This window comes from Poecilia reticulata, chromosome 12, assembly GCF_904066995.2.
Source record: "Poecilia reticulata chromosome 12, P_reticulata-male-v2, whole genome shotgun sequence".
Taxonomy (NCBI): domain Eukaryota; kingdom Metazoa; phylum Chordata; class Actinopteri; order Cyprinodontiformes; family Poeciliidae; genus Poecilia; species Poecilia reticulata.
Window position 1 is genome coordinate 11,861,872 of NC_088841.1, and position 15,619 is coordinate 11,877,490.

The 15,619-nt window shown below is 39.0% G+C and overlaps 1 protein-coding gene across 2 annotated transcripts in view; it reads left to right on the forward strand.

Moving 5' to 3' along the window:
- Positions 1-15,619, forward strand: part of dym (dymeclin) — a 50,530-nt gene that overhangs the window by 20,579 nt on the left and 14,332 nt on the right. For both annotated transcript variants that reach the window (XM_008424485.3, XM_008424486.3), the window contains exon 14: positions 1,585-1,684. In XM_008424485.3, the coding sequence (XP_008422707.1) occupies positions 1,585-1,684 (100 nt within the window). The remainder of the gene's footprint in view (positions 1-1,584; positions 1,685-15,619) is intronic.

Genomic DNA, 15,619 nt, shown 5'->3' on the forward strand with positions numbered 1-15,619 from the left:
TCGGAGTGCAAAAATGTTGACACAATGCCAAGTTATATTATATTAATTATATTGTCGTTTCGCCAACATCTCATAAAATCCGGGTGCATCTCAATAAATTAGGATATTATTGAAAAGTTGATTTATTTCAGCAACTCAGTTCTGTAAGTGAAACACATTATTTAAATTAATTACACACACACACAGATGTTTTTCAGCCTTTATTTCTGTTAATTATGATTTTCTGCTTACAACTGGTGAAAACAGTATTTAAGATTAGAATCAGTCCAACTTTAAATTCAGAAATGTCAGCTTAATTAAAAATATATTTAGAACATGCTTAGAGGTTATTTTTAAAAGATACTGGTAAGCTGACAAATGAGCCTCATAGATCACATATTTTAATTTACTGAGATGTAGTGGATTTATTTATACACTCTAATAAAAGATTTAATCTATTTTGTACCAGTTTTCCTTATGTTTTTTTTTACATTGCAAAAAAAAAACATTTTAGGCTTAAGTTACATATAAAAGTCTTAAGTCTTTTTTCATCACTGCTTCAGTTTATGTTGAAGTGGGGACAGACCAACTAATCATCCTGCAGTATTGTATGTTAACACACCAGGTGGAGCTTGGTTGGTGGTCTGTCATTCAAAATAGAAAAAAAAAAACCGGATAGTTTAGAACAACAGCTCTTTATATGATTCTAATAGAGCCTTGAGCAGCAGATCTGGAGATGAGAGGGAGATCTCCACATAATTGATCCAGTTCCTTCATTCGGCCAATTTTCTTGGATCAAGACCACGGTGGTATTTTGCGTGCGCATATTTCCTGTGCTGACAGATGAACATGTGGGTCTTTAGTGGGATTTATCAGAGCGCTCTTTGTGTTTCTTCAGCCCTTTGCATTTCTTGGAATAGAGTAAATTTTACTTTTGGAATGCAAATTAAAGGTTTGTCCCCCCGGGACCACAAATGTTACAAACCTGAATGTTAAAAATGGATGAAATGAGAAAAAACAGTAAAACATGGAGCTTTTCCCCCCCCAAACATAAATCTGTCCGTTGAGTTACTCAAACCCAAAGTCACTCCATCCGACTGGCTTCATGTCTGCACCCATGTAGTCATACATTATCCTTACGTGTACTGTGGTCCAGTCGCCCACAAACAAACAAACAAAAAAAAAACAAACAGAAAAACAAATCAGACTAAAAGTGAAACATTCATCTGTACCAAAAAAGTTTTAGAAATAATTTTAGAGGACGACTTAGTTAAATATTCATAATTTGTAGATTTTCAATTCCTGTAATATCTAAATCATCCCATCAGAAAGTCTGGATTACTTTGAAGACTCATTAATAATCATTACTTTTGAAAAGCTTAATTTAGAAATAAAAACAGTTATGTCTCAATAATCATTTGGCTTCTGGCTTTCAAAGGAGAATGAAGACTACCATTTCAGCATTAATCATCTATTAGTTTCAGAAATGGCAAACTTTCCAGCTGGCTACTTGGCTTCTTTGTGCTTAACTTGTTGTGCCATTCATCAGTTGCTGGAGCTCTCAGTCTTATGTCTCTCTTTCTGTCTCTCTGTTTTTCCCATCAGTTTATTTGCTTTGCTTTCCAAAAAGCACAACAAGGTTCTGGAGCAGGCAACACAGTCTCTAAGAGGCAGACAAGGAGACAATGCAGCCTTGCCAGACTACGTGAGTAAAGCACACATATGCACTCACACTTTCTCTAAGTGGGGAATAAAGTTTATTAATAGCTGCTGAATTATGTCTGCATGGATAAGAAACAGGAATTTGACACAGACATGTGTGACCCTTTAATGTGAGGTGCTGGGATTTTTTTAATAAGACATTAGTGGAACAAGGAAGGCATTTAACTGGGAAAATCTGTAAGGACGACTAGATATGGTGTTCAGAGAGTAGTGAATGTGAATGTTTATATGAAGAAGAACATGAGGGGTGTTTTCTTTAGCAAGATGTAGTGAAGTAATAATGTGTTAGATTTGTACTTCAAGAAGTTAGAATCCCATGTTCCAAGTTGGGGAAAATTAAGCAGATGCTTAATCCTGGTTTTCCAATTGCACACCTCTTAGTACTGTGCAAAGCACTTAAAATCCAGGCTAATTAAAATGTAAAAGTTGCCTACAATAGCGCATTTATTATAGCAGTCGCTTTTCTAATTAAATGATTTAGAGTTAAAAGAAATAATTTGAATTTACTCAAGTTTGACTGTTTCATTGACATGTCTGAGAACTCGGGTTTGGTCTTCAGAGCATCCCACAATATGCTATACTGACCAAATCCTGTCATTGCATTTTATTCCAACCTTTTACTTACCAATTAGGTGCATTTTTACTAAAATACCTACAAGCGAGTACATGATGCATTTACGTCAATGTTGCACACAACAGATGAGGAAATTCTGATGGCTGACAGATATGATTACATCTATTATAAAAGACGCCTTCCTTCAGGATAATGTAGTGTGCCTACATGGATATGTTGGTTTTATGTTGAAGTTTTTTTTCTTGTTGTAGTGTCTGTCTGATGAGGCCCCGTACAAAAACATGTCAGCACACATGTGGAAGCACACAAGCAGATGCAATGCAATTAAATTACCAGTATTGTTGAGACATCTCATTCCTTAAAGGCTTGTTTTTAATGAAGTTTTAGTCACATTCGAACAATATTCAGCACTGTTTTCGGCTAGAGATGGGAAAACACCCGAGGCTTGCTGTGCTAAAGATATCTGTTTAGGGAGATGAGGCAACTCTGTGAATATGGAGCCAGAAGTCAAAGTGAAGGGTCATCTGCACAACAGTGCTGATGCATTTGTCAAAAATTCAGTGTGTTGCTCAAGGGCATGTGGCAAATCTTCAGCATATTTCTTGGGAATTTTGCAAGAGTTGTCTTTTCCTTGAAAAGCGTCTGACTTCCAGTCTGGGTCACAGACCTAGAAAAGAGTCGATCAAGTTTTCTGATACAGCTGTTATCCTTCAGCTTAGTCTACACCAACTATATGTGACATTGGTTCCCATGTCTACTCTCCAGCTCTAGAGGCATATTGACATCTTCTGATGAAAAGTACCATGTGTTGTTTGGCTTCAGACCACGGATACGCACTTACACAAAACAGAAACATACAGTGTCTTGTAAAACCAGTCGCACCCTGGAACTTTTAATGTTACAGCCATAAACCTTGATGCAATTTATTAGACATTTATGTGAAATACCAACACAAAGAACTGCATAAATTGAAAGTGAGAAGTGTAGTAATTGTTTTATTTTTAGTGCATTTTTTCCAGCTTCCTCTATTCTAACACGGCAAGATAAAATTCAGATACCTAAACAGTACTACCTACCACTAGAGAAACACCACCCGCTATATTTACTGTACCTTTTACTGTGGTTAATTTTCTTTCATCATCATCAGGATTTTGATTTATTGTGACAATGATCAATTTTACATGATGATGTTTACTTGCCCCAAAAACTAATTCTAGTATTGTTGGGATTGCTACAATTTCTGGTTTTGTTGGTTTCCAGTGAGCAGAATTTAATATAAAGAATAAGTACATGCAGTTATGGAGTGCTTCTTAGTAATGAAATTGGAGAACTGGAAGTAGCTTATTCAATAATTAAAAATGTTTTTTATTTGTTTTTTGTAAGAGCTGTATTTTTATTTGTGGGGCTCTGACTTCAAATACTTGTAGTCTCATACTATCTGTACTTTTACTTTTTTTTTTATAATCTTGCACTATTGTGACTATTGTCTGAAAAATCTTTCCAATTGTGATTACTTTTGTAAGCCACTTTTTACGCAACGATTTGCAGCTAACTTCATTTTCTCTCACATTACCTCTATTCTGTTCAAGAAGATGCAGCAGGTGGCTCTTGTGAAATAAGAACTCTGTTTTCTCTTGTTTTCATAATCTTGACTTGTTACCCATGTCTTACCTTTCATGGTAATTGCTTATTAAGAAAGCACTTCTGAGTACAACCTCAGGAGAGTTTCTCATGCTAGGCTTCAGGCTCTCTTCCTGGTAAAAACCTAAAAATTTAAATTACTCAGCCTGTTGTGATGTCGGCTTCGAGCGGTTTTTAGGTGTGGCACCTGACAACAATGGCAGCTCCTTGAAATGGTTGGCTCTTTCGTTGACTCATGACGAATGTGTATGATTAATGCTGTAACTAAGGTTTCAACTTGACTCAAACTTTGTGATTATGATGAATGGAAATGTTTTGAAATGCTGTTTGTCTGTAAAAATCTTTTTAGCAGTGCATAACTCCCTGATGCTAGTTCATAAACGGTACCATTCCAATATCTGAGACGTTTTTTTTAAAATTACAAAACACATTTTTTATTTAAAATCATGTTGCCTGAGTTCCTTGGAAAATAAAATTTCCATTGCTGTTCGTCATCTCAAGTGTTTTGCAGCATTCACAGCCCTTTCTCGTGAAAATAATGATTTAATAAAAACAAGTATCTTCTGATTTTATCTTACAAGGAACATTATTACAAATAACAAAGCAATTAAGCATTCTTCAGAAACTTTAGTGCCGCTGTGTGCATTGTGTTTGTGACTGATCTAAATGTTGGCGTCTTTTAACGTCCATCATAGCAGAAAAGAGAAAAGCAACGTAGAAGTGACAAATAAAATAATAATCATGATTTAAATGTTTCACTAGTGAGATGATTCTGCTTTGTAGTTGTGACGTAGTTGTTTTAGCCTTTCAGTGAGTTCTACAGGAAACGCTTGCCTTCATTATATAAAAATTTTTTTAAAAAGACCACGGATTTCAATTCCACTCAGTTATATTCATCTTGCTTGTGTAGCTGTTATTCAAAACAAATGTTGTCTCAGGGCACTTTACAAAATCAACAGATTTTAGTGAAATATGTTGTACAGTCACTTCAGTTCAAACATAAAGATGGATTTAAATTCAATTGCGTATATTCCAGTTTAATCCTAATTGCAAAACAATGCAGTTAAGTAATTAGTCATGTCAGGCGCAAACTAACTGCGTCATAGTCCCATTCCCTAATGAGAGGATGATCTGAAAGGAATAATAGGAAAGAAAGAAATCATTAACAGCCAAGTTTCATGTCATATTAGGAATATCGGATGTTACTGGATGTTTGACGCAGAGTAACCAGATTTATATATTTTTTCTGCCACAGCAGAAACTTTTTGTAAAATCATAAAGATCCTACAAAGTTTTATAATTTTCATTGTTGAGGAATATGGGACGATTATTGACAGTCTGCCTTAAGGCTACAAGATATGCAAATTTGAGACATTTGTGTCTTGGCTCACAAACTTTTTTATGCTTATTTCTGAGATCTAGAACAAATGCAAAGCTATTTTTGATCATGTCAAAGAAATAAGATTGAAGAAAAATAGGCAGAGGGTTATTTTTGTTCGTCTTTTTATGCATGGAATGTTACAAAAATGAATTTAAACGGCATCATTTGTAACTGTTCTTATATCAACAAGAATATTCTTCTTGTTGATATAAGATTTCTGTGAAACTTCATGCATAATGTTTCTTATATGAGCAGTTGTAATGAGCTCAAGCTCTGAATGAGGCTTATCACTGGTTTGGCAGATGCGACACATGACGGAAGCTCCCCTTGTCTCATTATACCAGCTCCTTTGTTTCCTCCATCCCAGGGCTCTTCTCATCTCCTGCTAGTGGTTGTGACGGCGTAATTGAAAACAGACGCCTCTGGAGTTGTTCACAAAGCCACGCCTAAACTTGAGAGGTGTGGAAGTATAGGGAACTACAGAGAGAGATAAAGGAGGTCAAAATGTGAGGAGAAAAGAACAATTGAAACAGGAGAAGCTGGCAGGCGGCGCAGAGAGGAAGGGATTGGAGGAGGGTTCAGGGTGGGTGTAAATGTGTTTTTGTGACAGGCATCTGGAAACAATGTAATTTGGCCGAGTCTGGCTCTGCCGAGAGAACTAATGTTTGTTTAATGTGGGCTTGTCCTGGACATGTAATTGCTCTCTTTACGAGGGAGTCTGAGAGGAGGATATGAAAAAAAACATCATGAAACGCTCTAAGCTTTGGCTTAAAGCTGCACACTTTCTGCTCGTCTCCAAACGTCTTGGTCTCCGTCTCTTACATATCCACACTGAACACACCCCTGTCTCTCTGAATGTGTTGGTGCCACTGCATCTGGTTAGCATCAGGGAAGAAAGAGTGAAGGGTTTTTAGGGCCTCTTGAGACCCCCGGGGAACATCATAGAGGGTCTCGGTCAAAGCAGAGGATCTCTCAGCCCCCCCCCCCCCGGTTGAATCGCAGAACGAGCTTGCACATACAAGCAAACATTAAAAGAAAGACGTACCCTCTGTGTTGGATTGAATTGCATTGTGTTTCTGTTTATGCTCCCAGCCAGTCATAATGGTTGTCTTACTTCTCTGCCTCATAGTCTGTTTACTGCTGCACATTTCTGGGAAAGATCCTGCAAGCACACACGCACACGCACACACACACACACACACACACATGTACGGACGCACACACGCACGCAGACGCACACTGCCAGCAGCCCCATGGACCACCCAGTCTATGTGTTTATGTGTCCTGGTTGAGTCACAATCTGTGATCTCTTTTTAATAGCCAGAGTTGACGCATGCATTAGCTTTGTGGCACCAGTCCACTTGTTTAAGGGGAACAGCAGAGCCAGAGGATTTATCAACAGATAATAAACATTATGCCTTCTGTTTATTATCAGAGCTTTTAGGATTCTGCCACTTTTCTACGAGGATATGCAGTTATTTTTTGCAAAAAGCCATTTTCACTTGCATTAAAGCCGCTGTAGTTTAGAGTTGAGTCAAAATTGTTATGGTGAGCTTTGTAATTCAGACAAAGATACGGAGGAGTAGTTTTCATCGCAAAAGAGGGCATGTTTGTGCATTTGTAGTAGCCTTCAACATTTGTTTGTCAGAATTTGTGTGTAATTTACCACAAAAGGGCATTTGACTCAAATACTTATAACAGTAAAGTCACTGACTGGTACAGTAACTTAGTCATAGCCTGATGCCCCTACATGTCATGAACATTTAACAGCTTTATTTGCACTGTTTTTGTATATAAAATAAAAAGGTACAGTGAGTACTTGTCTCATCTAAACAAATGTCTACTTCGCTATCAATAAAATTTTAATGTAAAAAAGAAAAAAAAAAAACTTTCCATGACTAACTCACAAGTTTGATTCTTGTACAGTGGATCTCCAGTATTTGGGGTTAGGGACGACAACCAATCATGAATAGCTAAAATCCACAAATGACTGATATTCCCCTTTAAAAAAAAACTTAACACTGCATATTTTAACAGTTCAAATACCCAATATACCTCAGTATGCATTAATACTCACGGTGGAAACTATTTTAGCACTACTGCAGAAGATCATATCTGGAGGCTTTCTTATCTCCACTCTTGGGTGTTCAGCAAATTGGCACCAAGGAAAATAAATTGTGATCCTGGCTTAGCTGTTTTGCAAATTAGCCTATTTAATTGCATTATACTGAGGTATTTCAGCCTCGCAAGTGGCATTTTCTATCAAATATTTTAGATATGCTCTGCGAAAAGGCATATTTTCCGCAAATAAGTAGGAGTTGCGTTCCACAGAAAAATCTGTGAAATACTCAGTTGTGAAATAGGCGAGACTCCACGGTATGTTTTCTTCTCTGTCTGAGTCTATTGAAGTTTATAGCCTCGCTTTCCAGAGTCCACATGGATTTTATCTCATTCTCCAAGGCTATGGAAAATGTTTAATGCATAGTGTGCAAGGAAAAGGGTCAGCATTAACCATCATAAACCGTTTAGCTGGAAGAAACAGCCGATTGATTGCAATAGGAATGTTACATTGCCCTGTCACATTTCTTACTGCCTTTTAATATTGAGTCCATCCTTCTATCAGTCAATGAATTAACCATACCACCGAGTCTTTAGTACATACACAGAGAGCTTCTGGACATTCTGAATGAAAATACCTTGAAGAGAGAGAATGTAAAAGAGCTACAGGCTACGTACAGTAATTATCAAAGAGTACCTGGTTTCTGTTTGGTTTGAAAAAAAAAATTATTTCTACCTGCATTTCAGTTCAAAATTATACATACCTATGACAGACTTGCATACAGATTACTTTAACCTCAACCAAGGAACTTGCTTCTGATAAATCACATTAGAGTATTAAAAACTAAATATATTAGTATTTATGTTGTGTTAAAAAATGGCATGTCAAAAATTATTTACACCATTCTCAGTCATCAATTTAAATTTCGGATCGCAGCAATTGCATTCTCCTTACTTGGTTATTTATCTTCATTGATGAGTTGTATAGTTTTTGAGGTTGTAAGGCCTCTTTGCCAGCACCCTAAACCTAATCCGTGGGTGTCAAGCTCGTTAAGACTTGAGGGTTTTGCAGGTTTTAATTGCATCTCTGCTCTATCAGAGCAGCTTTAGACGGCTGAATTAACTCAATGATATAACTTCAAACTGCAGAGATCCAGTTAATAAACCATTCATTTGATCTAGTTGTGTTAAACCATGGAACCATTTACATCATCCTGAACATAAAAACGCTCTTTTTTTGTACTCAACTTTAACTGTTGGCCATTTGAAGGCCACTTCTCCCGCTGCTGTTAAGACTTTTTATGAAATAGTCAAAGTCTGATATTCAAACTCGAGTAAAATCAAAATATCCTTTCCTTTCTATCTCAGAAGTCTTGTTTTTGTAATTCTCATTAAGGCAGCGAGCAACGGAGCTAACCTACTTTGCTCATCACCTGCTTATTTTAATTAAAAATACATCCCTCCTCCTCCTACCGTCTCTTGTCTGGCTCTCTACATCTATTCCTGAGCAGTGGGTGAGCCATGCCTGCAGACAGCATGTTAGGTTCCAATGATTATCTCCTTCCAAACGATAATTAGAGCAGCCCTGCTGTGCCCTGGTCTTTTTCAGGACTGAGGCGCAGCAAACAGAGCACAGCTTCTGTCTGATCAATTAGCACTGCCCACTTTTCTCCCAGAGTTCTCCTGCAGCGGCCGGTGTCATCCCTCTCATCTTTAACCCCACTGCTGTTTTTTTTTTTTTTTCTTCCTCCATCACCCAAGTCTTAACCAAGTAGATGACACCTACAAAGTGATAATGAGGTCTCGCACTGTTAATGGGCTCAAACTTTTCCCCTCAGACAGTGACGCAGAGCCTGTCCTGAACACATCCTAAACCTAGAACGGTCCAGTGTGCTGCTGCTGTTGCAGATGCCGCCGCTTGCCTCATTCTCAGTGTTTGTGCAACAAAAGAAGTGTTGTGCATTGTGTGTGAGACTAGGGGGTAATGAGAGGCTGACCTGGGCACAGTGCTTCACAAAATGGTGCGATTATGACGTAGCTGCTAGACCATAATGCACGTCAGACAATGACCCATTTAAAAAAAACAACAACTTCCAAACAGGGCAGCCAGCTGCCGCTCAGTCAGTCTGACCCTCTCTGGTTGTCCATGTGGCAGGTTTTTTTTTTTTCTTTTTCCCTCTTTCCTCATTGTTTTTATTTTTTATTTTTTGCCTTCAAACTTGATTTTGCTTTTAAGCTGCCTCCTACTTCACAACAAACTTTCCAAATTAACACTTTTTGGTGTTAATTTGGAACGGGGTTACATTTTGACTCATCTGCGTCTCTTTTCCCACCATCTCTGTTTGTGTCTCTTAGTCAGTGTTCTTTCCTAATATGTCTGCTTTATCTGCCCTGCAACAGCTTGCAATGAGTGTGGCCAACCAGGGATTCTCTAAGCTATTGGTTTAATGATGCCAGCTCCTGCTTTACAGGGATTTGCATGTCTGTCTGTAAACACTCTGTCCTCATGCACAAGGATTCCCAGGCAAACATGTACTGCCAGCTTAGAAAACAAACGCTGATGCTGACCACATCCGTTACCTTGTCGTTGCAATTATTAGATGTTTCGCAAATGGTCAAAACTACCCTGAGAGGTGTTGGGCAGATACATGCGGATGGACTCATCCTTCCTGGTAGCAATTGTGGACTCAGTGAAACGAGTAAAACGGGACCGGATCAACAAGAGACGCATTTCTAAGGGCTGTTTTACTCTTGACTCTGCAGCTGAGTTGGAAACCGAGGAATGTCAGGGAAGGACAAATAACGGAAAGGAGGAAGAGACGAAGAGAAACTGAAAGAGACGTCAGGTGTCCTCTGGTCCTTCCAGGATATGCATTTTTTTTTGGGGTGGGGGGAGTGTAAAGACAAGTGCGCAAAAACAGATTGGAAAGTTGGAGAGGAGAAGGAGGAGCAACCAGCATATTTAAATCCTGTCTGGGTTTCAAGTAGACCACGGACCTCTTAATCTTATCCTCTTGACAAACACGCACGCAGGGCCAGGCAGACGTCTAGCTAGCCTATTTTCATGTGACCTGAATTCCCCAGTGTGGCATTTTTTCCCCTGCCAGACTAATCTCATTAAGCTGGGTGCTGAGCTGGAGAACAAACACACCAGGCATTCCTCACTCCTACTCTTGCCTTCCTCTGCTGCTTTTGTCTCCTCCTTGTCGCATTCGTTCCGTCTCCATCAGTTCCCCCCCACACCCCCACCCCTCAGCCCCTAGTCTTGTACGTTCCCATTTTGGTCGCTGTCTTCATTTCTTCTGCCTCCTCTTCCTCCTACTCAGTTGTCTCCCATATGTGTGCTTGCTTTCTGTCTAATTATGGCCTGCCACTGCAGAACAGAGGAGAGCAGGTCTAGCTAGGCAGCGGTGTCGAGGAGGGAGAGCCACCTCTGCCTCCAGACATACAATCAGTCCTCATTATGGCTGGCTGTCCTGCCTTCCCCCTGCCTCCTCATGTCTAGCATATGAAGCCTTCAAACACCTTCACAGGCTTGTGGAAATCAATGCAATACATTATTGCATCTGTGTTGCAAGCCTAATTCACAGTCTATGCACAACAGAATGCTGTTATTTACAATTATCCTAATCCCCTGGCTACTTATGAAAGGCTGATTGTGTGTGTGATGTTGTGGGGTGGAGGGGGAAGCCGCACGGCAAGCTAAGTTATTTATAAGATAAGGACTAGTTTTCAAGCAGGGCGTACAAGATGGAATAAAAAATGCTACCACATGCTGCTCTGTTGCAGATGGATAACCCAGATTGGACGGAATCTCGGCTTCCCATCGGTTTGTTGCAGCAGTCTTGCCAGGTTCCTGTTTTGAATGCGCTATCGCCAAAGCCACAGTCAAAACAGGTCATCAGAACAATAATGTTTTCTGTTCAAATCAAACCTTGACTGTAGGTCATAGGTTCGAAATGCTGCAGATGGCGCGCGGAGATCTTTTGAGTCTTTTCAAATGGAAGCGCTCATGAGCGAAAATGTCATTATTCAAAATGCGATTTTAATAGAGCTGCAAGGCTTCCAGAAGAGGTCAAGAACAAACTTTCCCTCTAAAGTTGTAGAAAAGATGACTTTGTCTTCAATCTAAATTTAAAAAAATAATAATAAATGGGGAAAAGATGTCAACATGAATATGTTTGCTGGCTAAGTATTTTCAAAAGGCTCTTAGAGTTAATAAGTTACAATAAGTTGTAGCTTTCAACATCTTTGTGTAGACTACTGTATGTTTGGGTTAAAAAGTCTGCTTCAGCATATTATTCTAGATGAAATAAAGGAGACAATTTCCAGAACAGAAAAGGTGTTCATCAATGTTCAATCATTTCCTGTTTGATTGATTTCTCTCATTTCTGAGCTCCTCTTACATCATGAGTTTGTTAGAAGTTGAATATCAATTTTCCCTAGCATATTACTCACTCTCAAAAAGTTTTGAATTTCATCTCTGCAATTTCCAGACCAGTATCAAAAAAATATTTTAATGTCCAAATGTAATATTTTTATTTTTCCTTTCCTACCTTATGTTCCTTCCTTCCAGTTTCTGCTTTCTCCTGGTGCCAGATTCATAATAAACTTTGGCATGTTATATTTTACAACAAGGCTAAAGGACTGATGTGTGGTAATGTCAGTAAATTGATGCGCACACACACTATTGGAAAATTCTTCATCCGTATGAATTTCACAGTAGATTGCACCGCTAGTCAGTCAGTACATGTGTTTTTTGGGGTCAATGATATTTTTGCATGCAACATTAGATACTGAATTATACATGTATGCCTATTGTTTGCTATTTCCTTGTCTTTCAGATCTACATGACTCTTAATCTTGTTTACATTAGCAGCACACTCCTGGTAGCAGTCTTTACAGTAGTTCATTTCACTAGAGGTCCAGGATGATCACAGAAACCTGTCACGTATTGTGTTGCTCTGTGTTTAGTCAGCCATTAGACCGATTTCATGAAAAAGACACTGCATTAGGCTAAGCTGCTTACAATGTTCTTGACTCCTGTGACCTTTTAGTCTGTGTTTTCTCCTCTCAGCCTCGTCTTAGTTGCTGAGCTGCCAGCCTTTTAACTCTAAACGGCCCGAGATGCAGTATGTGCTGATTTCAGTTTTTAGGCTACTGTTGCTGAATGTCGAAGTTGTTCTCGGGTGTATGAACAAGAATGTGAACAATGAATAAATATTTAAGATGAATAAATAGAAATAGTCTAGACATTAATCAGTGTTTTCCACATTGTTTATTTCATTTACATCTCATTGTCAAACATGCTCACTGTTACCAAACATTGGCATCATTGTCAGGGGGCAAACCATGTATTTTTCAAGCATAAGGTTAGGTTTGGAGAATTGTGTTTTTCACGTGTGCCAAAGAGCAGACAGCACTGTTAACTGAGCAGGGTAAAAACATGACGTGAACTGGCCCATTAGTGTTTCGAAGAGATTCATTCATTCATGTGAACTATGTTGCTATTCAGACATTAACTTGGTTGAATTTCACCTGCGCCAGATCTTTTGAAGTTTTTCCACAGACATTGTCTGTTTGAACTTTGCTGTGTAGCTCAACAGACGCAGTGAGACGGTGGTAAAAACCTGTTTGAATTACAGAGCGTCAGCACATGTACACTAAGGATTTCAACCGAAACAAAACTCCTCAGGGCTCACTGGCAGTCATAAGCCGCTTTAATGTGTACCTATTGCTCCATAATTATCATCTAGCACTCTGTATAGAGCGACATTTTAGAATACAGTGATCAAAAAGGGTAAAATCATCTCCATAAAACAACCAATACAAATTATGTTCTCACAGAGAACAATCACTTTTTGATTAATTGATCAAATTATGACTAGTGAGGGAGAACGCCAGCAGGATGTTTATTTAATCTTGTAAACAAAACAAACAAAAAAAAAACTTAATGGAAGGCATTGGCCATTAACTTGATTTACTATAATTGTTATTTGAATCATCTCACCTCATTTTTTTTTTTTTTTTATGTTTTGCTTTTTATTAAAACATCATTAGATTTTGGATGGACCAGACCAAATTTTTCTATTTATCTTATTGTGCGTTTTAGTTTCATCATTTTGTAGTAACTTTCGCACATGTACCTGGAGATAAAACCCAATTTTACATTCCATATTTTCCTGTCTCTTCTGTTTGGGTCCCATGTTGGGACTGTGAGATGTGCTTTGTTTATCCCATCCAATAAACAAAAACCTTTAAATTTAAGTATCTGGGGATCTTGTTCACGAATGAGGGAAGAGGGGAGCGGGAGATCGACAGGCGGATTAGGGCAGCGTCTGCCATGAAGCGGGCGCTGTACCGGTCCGTCGTGGTGAAGAGAGAGCCGAGTCAAAAAGCGAAGCTCTCGAGTTACCGGTCGATCTACGTTCCCACCCTCATCTATGATCTTGAACTTTGGGTCATGACCGAAAGAACGAGGTCACGGACACAAGCGGCCAAAATGGGTTTCCTCCGCAGGGTGTAGGGTGAGAAGCTCGGTCATCCGGGAGGGACTCAAAGTAGAGCCGCTGCTCCTCCACGTCGAGAGGAGCTAGTTGAGGTGGCTCGGGCATCTGGTCAGGATGCCTCCTGGACGCCTCCCTGGTGAGGTGTTCTGGGCACGTCCCACCGGGAGGAGGCCTCGGGGAAGACCCAGGACACGCTGGAGGGACTATGTCTCTCGGCTGGCCTGGGAACGCCTTGGGATTCCCCCGGAGGAGCTGGAAAAAGTGGCTGGGGAGAGGGAAGTCTGGGCCTCCCTTCTGAAGCTGCTGCCCCCGCAACCCGACCCCGGATAAGCGGAAGAAAATGGATGGATGGATGGATGGATAAAAACCTTTAGACCTATTCTGAAGACGGTTAGAATATTTATGGCAAATTTCAGATTAGATACTTGATATTTCATTTTTAAAATGAAATCTATAATGGTGACATTCGGGCTTTGTTTCAGCTTTGAGGCATTTTTTCCCCAAGTTGTCTTATGAAGATAAAGCAAAACAGTTTTGTTGGATTTAGATTTTTTTTTTTCTGGATGACATAATTATTTTCGCTGAAACCTTTTGGACTGTTGTTACAACCGTTGTCATACTTGTGGAAATCCTCTATCTTCCCCTGAACTTTGACAGTTCACAGCCATCTGTTTTTTACTTTCCCACGGTGTCTACATTTTTTTTTATTTTTTTTTTGTGCCACCATGATCATGGCAGACGGGACCTTATCTAGTCATGGTGGCGTCTGTCTGGCTTGTAGACACATTGTTATGAATACAGTAACTAAAGGATGAGATATAATCTTTATTCCCCAAGCCAAAGGTTCTTCTTTTAGAGCAGATTGTTTCATGTGGGTAAACAGCTTGCTAAGATTTCTATTGATGATGGAAGTATTTTCTCAGAAGTTCCTTTTTTTAAAGCTGCCAGCTCTCTTACTTTGAAACATTGCTATTGGGCTACAAAACCGATGGTCTTTATTAATCTGCAAATTTTGGTTTAAATGGTCAAATTACTTGAGCAAATGCTGGCTTTGTTAGTTACAATAAGCAAAACAGACAATTCTCGAACTTATTGAGGTGTTTTGCATTGACAGGTGTTTCTTCCTTTCTAAAGAACTGGTTAACACTTGGATACAGTTTTCAAATCCTCATACATTTGGCCTCGTTTATGTTTTGTTTTTTAGTAAAATAAAAGAAAATGAATCAAGAATAACTCCTTCATGACAAAAATAGCAGTCACCTGGTACTTTGCAGATCTAACCCAAACATCTTTCTCAATATGTAAATGTGTCTGCAGTTAAAAACACTTCCTGGACCACGTAAGTCGCTGCACTCGTGTTGTAAACTAAAAATTATGACCCAACATAGAGACTGTCTGTTGAAACGAGGGGGAAAGATTACTGTTCTAAGAATGTTAATCAACACAAAATGTGGTAAAACATGTTTGTTTCCAACCAGACGTGTCAGAAAGTGAGAAGAGTTCAAACAAAACAGGACGATTAAATGAAAAACAAATACAGGTAGGTAGAGGAAGGAGTCAGGCCAGAGGCATTCCATGAAAATAGGAAATGGGTAACAGAAGAAAAAGAACCAAAGCAACTCAACCACAAGAAAATGAGTAAAAGAAGTGGTGTTTACATAAGGAAAGAAATCACACTGAAGACTGCATTAATAGATTAAATGGATCATTATTCCCCTTCTTTTCACCGATCATTTATTAAACAGGAGGGAAAAG